At 37.1% G+C, this 10097-nt stretch overlaps 1 protein-coding gene across 1 annotated transcript; it reads left to right on the forward strand.

Annotated features, from left to right (window-relative positions):
* The first annotated feature begins 4941 nt into the window (after positions 1 to 4941).
* Positions 4942 to 8282, forward strand: LOC146146778 (uncharacterized). Its single transcript, XM_083387431.1, has 3 exons — positions 4942 to 5419; positions 6033 to 6195; positions 6462 to 8282. Exons 1-3 carry the CDS (start codon positions 4986 to 4988, stop codon positions 7473 to 7475), a joined length of 1611 nt encoding a protein of 536 aa, XP_083243557.1. The 5' UTR covers positions 4942 to 4985; the 3' UTR covers positions 7476 to 8282.
* Positions 8283 to 10097: the final 1815 nt, after the last annotated feature.

The following is a 10097-nucleotide window of genomic DNA, read 5'->3' on the forward strand; positions in this document are numbered from 1 at the left end:
CAAGGGTAAAAAATTTTTTCGCATGGGTGAACCAACTAAAAACGGTGAATAAGGGTGATCGGTCAGAAATGGATGATAGCCCTGCAGTAAATCGACTGCTGAACTGTTGTTTTTTGGTGTTTTGTGTATAAGTACAAAAATTTTGTAAATGTGTTTTGTGCTTTTGTAGCTTTATATTTCTGGACTCACAGATTGTAGATTTACAATGGTATAACTTAGCTTGAGTTGATCTTAAAAAAATCGAAACAACCTAAGCCATTTTGTGCTGTTATTTATAGACGAGATAGTTATATCATATTATGAGACAAGGGTGAATGAAATCTAGAGATAGGTGCTAGGGGTGAACGAATCTAAAAAACTTTAAGAAGCACTGGTCTAAAGCGGCACAGTTGTTTACATGTACTTTGACATAGAATGGTGATTGCAAGACGTCATAAAAAAATTAATCACAAATAGCCAAATAACGTCCAGCAAAAGCGAATGTTTAGACGCAAAACGAACACGTAAGTCGTTGACAATCCTGCAATGCGCCAGCTGCCAAACCACAGTGTGCAATCACCCGATTCGTTAGAAATTAGTGCATTTCTAAGTAAAAAGATCTACGACAATTAGCGCATCCAAAGGCAGAATAGTCTGCCTTTTAGACCTTGAGGTCGTGAAAATGCACTAATTTGGACCTTTAGGTAAACTCCCGGCGTAGATAAATTAAAAATATTCGCTGAAAATTCACAAAAGATAACAAAATATGCGAGATAGGATTACTAACACTTGACCCACCTGAACCCAAACGCAAACCCTAACCTAAATAATGTGCGTTAATTTTATAATTATCGGAAAGCTGAAAAAAAAAACTCGGTGGGCATAAGATAGTTTATCGTCCATTGTATATAGGATTGTTACGTCACAAAACGAGGTATTTAACTGGGACCTAAAGCGTTTATAATTGTTAAATTAACGCAAATTATTTGGGTTAGGGTGGGAGTAGCCTAAGTATTTGGGTTTGGGTGGTCAAGTATTATTAACTTAATCTTCTTCCACATTTTTCTTGCACATTTGTTAAGTCAAATTAGTGCATTGTCCAAGACCTCCAAAAAATGGAGACTTTAAAACGCGCACGACAGTCACCATTATACCTCCTTTTAGGAATCTGCTTCAGTTAAACAAATGCCGATGTTACACCAACATCGGATATTAGCGAGGAACATTAACTGCGCCTAGTTCGATCTGCAGTGTTCGGGTCACAAATTAGTTTCTTAACTGTTGTATTTAACATAATTTTTTGTGGGCGTTAAACTTGTTGTTCACGACTAACCGTGCACCAAAAGTGGAGTGATGATTAGGCCTACTGCGTTAATTCAGGGCAATCAACGTTAAAAGTAAGCACGTGTCTTTTTGTGCGATTGAGAAACCAAGCTAAAAGCGAAACTAATAGTTAACACTTTTCTAGCTATATAGAAGTATAATCGAAAATAGCGGTCACAGTATTGTGTTCGTGACAGTTCGTTGTATTTCTAATGACCCCTATAAGTGGATTGACGAATATTCTTCCTATTTTAGTAACGTAAATGGGTGAAATACAGGCTGTAGAGTCGGACCCAGACTAGGGACTCGACAAAATCGCACATTTGGCCGAACTCGGGTTGTTTTTAAGCGACTCCGCAGTGCTGGTTGCCAGTGCAAAACCAAATGTAGAAAAAATGAAAAATAATGTTTGGCAAGCGAGTTGTTAATATTTTACATTATTTATAAAATGCAACACTGAATACGAAAGGTTGTCGACCCCCGACCTAAGCGAATAACGAAAACTATCCGGCGTTTACGGTAGACCAAACAAAATACTTAAAACGGCGATTTACGCTCGATTTTGTTTCGCATTAGCTTGAGACGCGTAACCCAATTACTTGAAAAGCACGCCGCTTCCAGCAGTTAGTTAAACCGTGACAAAAACGAACAAAAAACGATAAAATCACTCACGAAAAGGGGGTAAGAACCCCCACCCCCTGGATACGCCACTGGGGACAATGGATAATGTATAATCTTTTTACCCTTTATAAGTATTACATATTACACTTACAAATAATACTAATAATCGCATTTTGAAGTGTTCCCTCCCTTGCCCCTCCGTGGGGGCGCCCATGCTTTTTCTACTTTTAGTCCAGTTCAAAAGTCAAATTTACGCAAATCGTGGACAAAAAGTTTGTAACCGCTAGAAAGTGGCAATTGAAGGATGATAAAAGCAGTAATTTTGTTGGCATGTCGATACGGCTATAGGCAACTTCAATGGTGTGACCGTAGCTATTTTTGAGAACAATGGCCCGCCGTTTAAACTGTTTTTTGAACCATAAAACGATAGGATTTTGTGAAGTTACGACTTTTGAGCTCACTGTTTTGATAAAACTAAAAAGCAATGTTTGGTACGAATTGACTTTAATGCACTTAAGTCACTGTTTTTAAATGACTTGACATGACTTGTGTCTCTTGGACAAACTACTTGACTTGGACTTAAGTTATTGTGTCAACTAACTTGGGTCAAAATTATAGGTGTTTTCCTTAAACATTTTCAATAAAATTGCGTTATTTATCTCAATTTGTGCACGCAAAAATATTAGCTCGCTATATGTTGGGTTTTGTTGTTTTTTAGTGATTTATTGCTTATATCAGACGAGTTTACCAACGTTAATAGTTGTTCATGGAACGTTTTATTTTTATATGAATGCCTTGACAGGGACTTAAATTGGGTAACTGATGACTTGGACTGGGACTAGGACGTGTTATAGTTTGAAAAGATTTGATTTGGACTTAAGATATTTTAAAATTTCTTGTTTCTCTCGGTCTTGGATAGAACTCTCCATATATTTTTTTAGAACAAGCGAATTTTTTAGATAAGGCTTGCTGTGTCCGGCTTGTTTGTTGCAACTTGCGTACATGCCAACAGATTGACCTGCCTAAAACAAAGACAATAACTATTTAAGATGACATATCCGGCGTTTTCCAGGTTAAGTAGATGTAGAAGTTCTAAATGAACGGTAAAAAGACTAATGTGAAAACCGGCAATGTAAATTAATTACACCTGCAGTACGCGTGATAATTTGCGAGATCTCCTCAATTTTTCGTGCGTAAACAAGTTGAACCAATCTATTATGATGTGGGCTCACCATCTAATCGAACGGCGAATTTCGAATTATTATCGCATTTGTCTGCGTTACCGCAATAACGCCTAACTCTTCGCCGTCATAAACATATTTAGTATTATGTGCATTTTGTTGAAACAGTTTTGTAACGAAAACTAACGTATAACCTAAATATCAATGTTGTGGGCTGTGTCTGAAATGTAGGCCTATGGACTAAATAAGCAGCCTGAATGTACGCCTTCATAAACAGGGAACAATAAATTTTAACTGACATTTTTGTTGTTAAAACGTTTTTTTTACTGATAACAACAGGTAATCATGGTCAAAACGTTGTCACAAAACACTTTAGGGACATGGAGGGGGGGGGGGTAATGGGTGAGGGTATAAAAAGGGTTAGGGTTGAAATTATAAGCAGAGTTATTGATATACTTAGGGGTATGGTTTGGCGTTAGGTAAAATGTTGTATAGGCCTGATTCTGACCAACTAGGTCGTATTTCGACGAATTTAGGATTTATACCGATTAAGAAGGTTTAACGACTATGAGGTGTTACTCCTATTTTATTATTCCACACTGTGGTTTATTCCTACGTTGATGTTGTTTTTAATATGTCGGTCATATGGCCTGAGTCCAATTAAGCATGTTGCGCGTACAATCAATTAAATATATTGAACAACAGTTAACGATTCTTAGTTATTTTTGTGCGGTCGACTGACGTACTAACATTACTTAATATAGGACCCGTTTGACACCCTATCTTAATCGACTATTATATACACCAGGCCTGTAAAACATACTGCGCAAACTTTAAAAGCGGCCCTCGATGTCATACAAAAAGTCTGCTGGTAGTTCTTATAGGTTTGCCGCTGATTATGTCTGGAATCAGCCAAGCTTCTCACCGTATCAAGCGGACCCAGAATGTTTTGTGGAGGGGCTTATAGATTTTAAATATGACGTCACAATTTTTCGTCAAAAAACAAGTAACCTCAACAAGTTTAATGCTCTTGGTCCAACGCGTGCATAAATGTCCAAATAAAATTAAGCCTAAATATCTACAAGGCAAAGTGTTCGCGAGAACCTTTTTTGTTTGCTGGTGTTAAACTTCCGAACTTTTTACTTAAAAGAGACGAGACGTATAGTCGTACAACTTAGCCAAGGTGTGCGAAAATTTTGGCGTACACATTTTGTGGCACATTGCGCAGAAAACGCCACGTTCCATGTTGAATATATAGCCCATTTGTTCCAATAGGTTTTAGATTGCAGGACATTATTTGTTTGTACGCATTGCATCAGATGAGCTGCAAACAGCTGTCTGTGAGTAAATTGCTTTATAAAAAAACGGATAAGGTCGCCAAATGATATCCGACATTTGATTGTGCTATAATTACCTACGCACTTTGTTTGGACGATCAGTAGAAATGCTTCTATGGCTATGTGGTCTATGAATGGCGTTGTGGGCAGTCAGAGAGTTGATAGATTTACAGAGTGTTTAGTTCTGCGAGTGGTTTATTATGCCTTGGAGATTACTTTTTTATTTTACAAAAGAAATGAGTGCGTGTTTTACAGAAAAATTTGCGCACACAATGCTCGTATTACAATAAGTCTCATGAACTAAAATAATGAAACAAACTAGCATAAGATAACTCTTCGTTATTTGGTAATACTTCCTTCTTGAATTGAATCCCATTTATATTTAATATTTTCTTTTTGTGTTAATTTAGTTAACGGCTCTACTTGATAAACATAAAGGGTCCGAAGAGAAGTGATATAGTTGTGTTAATGTTTATTGTGAAATGATGTCTTCAGGAAAATATAGTTTTGTCAACTAGAACTCTAACGACGACACAAAAGCGCGATGTCAAAACTCAAGCAAATATCAAAGGTGGTGTGTGCAATTATAGTTGCGTCTGTGTTTCTTCTGGCGATGTTATACAACGTACATTTCTCTTCGAACGCATTGCGGCCTCTGATGGTTAGTCAAAAGCAATCAACTCACAAAGACACGAGAAAAAGTTTTAACAATGGAAGTAATGCGTCAGTAAATGTCACGACAGCAAGTACATCTTCAAACCCTACCGTAAAACAGCAAACAGTTATCGAGCAAACCACAATTCATCAGAAGAATCTTTGCTCTAACTGGATTTTGCCTTCCGAAAACACGGCGGAGTTCGGCAAACCACAAGTGGAATTGGACTCCAGCAAGTTTATCTATCCAGGATTGATTTGGGGCCCGAATAACCAGTTGGTTGGATTGTACCAGTCGGTTTACCTTGCCATTCGCTTAAATAGGTGACAAATTTGTTTGCAATTTTTTTATATAAATAATAACAAAATATTTTACGTCTTAATAAGAATATCAAAGCCCATACAGAAGTAGGTATCATTTTGAACGTTTCGAATAACTCTAACGTTCAAAATGATACCTACTTCTGTATGGGCTTTGATATTCTTATTACGTCTTACTACAACCTCCAACCATTATGCTCCAAAATTTTACGTCTTCATATTCCTAATACGACTAATACGTATACGTCGCACATTGAGCACAGGCAAAACACGTCAGCGTGGTTTCCGTGTTACCATAGAGTAAAAACAATCCTAGATAAATGACTTGTTTGTAAAACAATTTATATTATATCCTATATACTACGTCTATTCTAAATAAAAAAATTCGACAACGTTAAACCAAAAAATATTTTATTTTAACCCTGTTTGTATAGAGTTGCACAAAAATGATGCGTGTTCTTCTTCGTTTAAGAATTTGTGTATTAAAACTGTTAAACCCGTGTAGACGCAGGTATACTATAGGTACACCTATTTAAAATACCGTAAAGGATATTAATACAATTCCGTACGGATACTAATACAATTCCATGAGTTATTAATCAAACATATGCGACAGGACGCTTGTCATCCCACCATTTCGCGCTCACGGTACGATCGGAGGTGGGGTAATTCCCTCAAACGAACGGATAGACGTGGCGCGGTTGTGCAAGTTTGTATCCTGCACATACGTCCAAAGGTTTCGCGAAATCTGCAAGGGATCATTCGATGTTGCGTTTCAGGTGAAATCCTCTCGTTTGATAAGTTTTTATATATTACGACGTTAATAGTTTATTCATTTTTGTTTACAAATATTCATTTTTGCTTACAAACTTTGGTTTTAAAAACATAACAAACGCAAATCTTACATAAGTGCAGTGTTGTTTGCCATTATTGATATTATTTTCTGTCTTACAATGTTTCATTTATGGTATAAATATTCTCTATGACTAAAATTGTAATCATGGTTTAAATACAAAATAAAAGAGCCTATTTTTAACCATTCCAGGCTCAAGTAACAAACTCCAACCAGATAAAGAGATTTGAAAAGGAAACAGGTATGGCAATCCTCCACATTCCAGAAAGTCGCGCGAAGCCCAGCAATGAATCAACAGTTCTGAGACTGGCTGACCATAAGTACCCATCTAACATACCAGCATTTCCTCCAGCCAGCTTAACGCCGACGTACAGCGCTTGGATTGAGAGTTCCGCTCAGGCTTTGCGTAAGGTTTACAACACCGCAGCCCCCTGTGCCATTTTCACGGCTCCATTTGACACGATTAAAGTTCGCATTCAAAATGGAATTGCTGTGCCAATCGCGCAAGAGTCGGTGAATCCCTCTTCTATCGATGATGGGGTGCTTATGTCAGCTGTGGTGGATGCCATTCGAAGGCCCAGCTGCATCGTTGAAGCTGCAAAGGCTTACGCAGCTGAGGCGTTTGCTGGATTGGATTATATTGGCGTACATTGGAGATATGATATGGTTGATTGGGGTAGAACAAGGTGCATCGCTGACAACCAAAACAAGTACTACCAAATGTGTTTAGAAATCGACAAGATCATTCCGGATGACGTAGCATCCGGGATAAACGCCGCCCTTATAAAAGCGAAGTATTCGAAAGACCAGTGGAAGTACATCTACATCGCAGCGCCACCAGTACTAAGCAAGTTTGTACTTCAAGTTAAAGAAGCTTTGGGTCGAATTAATCCTAACCTTCTCGAAGCCAATACGAGTCTATCTGCCTTTCTCAAGGATAAATTTAAAGCCTGCTGGATGAAAGCACACTGGAAAAACGAACAGGAAATATTCGCGCTCATCGAGATGGAGATGTTAATGAACAGCAAGTGGTTCTTCTTTTCAGCAGGCTCTACGTTTTCAAGCAACGTTACTCCGTTGCGTGTCGAGAAAACCGAATCTGGAACTTTCAAAAAGAAGTTTGGCGCTTCTGTTTTTCAACTCGCACGTGACGCGATGCTAAAAAGAACTGGGTTAAACATGACCACAAAACCTGGCCCATCTTAAAAATAAAATAAAATTCCAGACAGTACTTGGAGTCACCAATGTACCGGAGTCGCTTAAGTCTTGTCAACGACTTGATGAAATTTGCAAGGTTTTTCACAGTGGCTGATGGGGTGCTAAACACCCATTGTTGAAATATTGACAGTGATTGAAATAGATAAGAAACGACAAATTAACTGAGCGAAACTGTATAGCTAAATTTCACGCAGTACAAGTATAGGAATACTCTATAAGTTAAAACTTAACTGAAACATTTCGCATAAGATCAAGCTTTGCTGGAGTCGTACTGACCAACGAAAACCGCACACATAGTAGTACAGATGGTCAAGGTTTTGAACTTGCGACCTCTAGCCAAACCGGGAGTTCTTCGTTAGATCCCAAACCATGGCTATAATCATGGAGTCGAACCATCTGAGCTTTCCGGTTCATCGGGGTGGGCACTTGCCTCCATCTGGAATTTCCAAATAGGATTATAATAATTTATATTTAGTAACTCAGTTTTACTAAGTTACAAATGGAATAATATTGATTTTTATATAAATTTCTACTGATATAAAATTGTATGCATAGCCTACATATTAATATCATACGTAATAATTTGTATTATGTGTATTTATTCATATCGCCTGCAGAGAGCGGTATCTATTTGTGCATATTTAATGCGTGTGCTAAAAGTCTGTTTAAAGTCGTCCTGGCTTTTCCTTTTCCCTTTTGCATCCTCCCTATCGACGTCGTAAACTGAACAGTTAATCCCCAACGCATTCGCTTTCCTGCACCGTCAATTTTTATTCGATTTCTACAAAAACACACACCAAGGGCACGCCTTCCTGGCGAGACGTGTTTTTACTGCACTGTAAGCTGAGTTATGCTGATTTTTTATAATGTACAATAAATTTATAAACGTTATTCACCTTGTAATACAGTGGCAGTTTGTATTACTATCGATTTAGTGGAATTTAGATAGCACGGTGGTCATATCACCCTGTAAAAATATACACGCACCCCTGGAAAATTTTCTGCGGGCGTCTCTGGTTGCAAGTATATTAGTTATATTGTGGCAACAATGTTCGTAAAAGGAACTAGTAGATAAATAAGTTAATTTAAGCAATATGCGTCGCGTTAACGAGTTAGGACAGGTATTTCCATTGATAAGAACTTCACTTATAAGAGCCTTGGATCAAAAGCTGGACATTTTACTTTATTCATTGACTTTTATAAAAGCAAGGACAAAAAGTAAACTTAATAGTTTCACTTTGTGGCAACTTGTCTGTTACCGGGGCCGGTTTAAGGGTACGGTAGGCCCAAGGCTGTTTACTAGAGAAGGGCCTAATTTTGCAAACAAAGCTACAAAAACTCACACATAAGGCACATATGACTCGAATCGATCATTCGTTTTTAAGCAAACACCGCAGCGGTACTGTAGGCTACTGGTACTGGATGTGTATCACTATCAGCCATTTAACCTTAGTTAGTTAATCTAAATTTTTAAAAGGAATGCCGTCAGATTTAGTAATTTTATTATTTGTATTGCTGAATAACTGAGAGCAGTGCTGTTAGCAGAGAATTTTGTAAATGACTTAATGCTAGTCAATTGTCATTTAAACAATTGTCAAAAAAAAGTCAAAATCAAGTATTTTTACTAAATAAAAAGTCCATTCATCGTTGGATCAAGTCAATTTCAAGTCAAGTCACTAACATAAAAAACAAAACGTTAAATGATTTATAAGTGATAAACTTGTCTGATTATGAGTAACACATTAACCAAAATCTAATAAAACGCAACATTTGTCAAGCAAATGCATTTAGCCTACATGCAAAAAATCAAGATAAAATATTTAATGAAATTACTTAATTTCAAACCAAAGTCATTTGCCCAACATACTTAGTCCAAGTCAAGTAATTTTTCCCAAAATACATAGGTCAAATTAAGTCATTTAGAAACAGTGAAACAGTCATTTATTTTAGTCATAACAACACTGACTGATAGATCTGTTCTTTAAAAAAATAATTAAATATAGCCCAAGTTATTATCTACACACCAATTTTGCCAGATATAGTTTTTAATTTTCTGCAAATTCATATTTACCAAAAAAAAAATAATCACAATTCGCAAATAGAACAGATTTCGACGCAAATGTTAAAAAAAACATTTCATAGCAAAAAATAGCAAAAACTGATAAGGTTTTAAATTACGCATGATGCCCAGTCGAAACCAGTCGGGCTAATCACGATTTTTGTGCAAGCAAGACCAGGCGAGAAAAACAACTATGGCGAACTCACGACGACTTCATAATTACAGATTATACATATCATGTATACCAGGGGTCGGCAACCTCTTTCTATTCGCGGGCCAAACCAAACTCAGAAAGGTCTCTGTCGGCCGCACAAAATGTTAACTAACAATTGGATTATTAAAATGTCAGAATAACTTTTAATCAGGCGAGCCTCGTATCTTTTTTGCACTTAAAAACGTGTTTAATTACAGTTAAGGAGGCAGTAAAGTGTTAGCGCAAATGCGAAAAAAGCGTTTGTTTGGTATAAAATTCGATTTCACACGTCGTCATCCAAACTACGAATGAGAAGTGTAATAAAACTACTTTAAAGAAACGCGATAACCTTCATAGT

The sequence above is a fragment of the Ascidiella aspersa genome, chromosome 4 (genome assembly GCF_963924565.1).
Source record: "Ascidiella aspersa chromosome 4, kaAscAspe10.2, whole genome shotgun sequence".
Lineage (NCBI taxonomy): Eukaryota > Metazoa > Chordata > Ascidiacea > Phlebobranchia > Ascidiidae > Ascidiella > Ascidiella aspersa.

Excerpts from the sequence above, each read along its gene's own strand:
- LOC146146778 (XM_083387431.1), top strand. The coding sequence starts at position 4,986 with ATGTCAAAACTCAAGCAAATATCAAAGGTGGTGTGTGCAATTATAGTT. Across the intron at positions 5,420-6,032 it reads CTTGCCATTCGCTTAAATAG|GACGCTTGTCATCCCACCAT; the intron begins GTGACAAATTTG and ends CATATGCGACAG. Across the intron at positions 6,196-6,461 it reads CATTCGATGTTGCGTTTCAG|GCTCAAGTAACAAACTCCAA; the intron begins GTGAAATCCTCT and ends TAACCATTCCAG.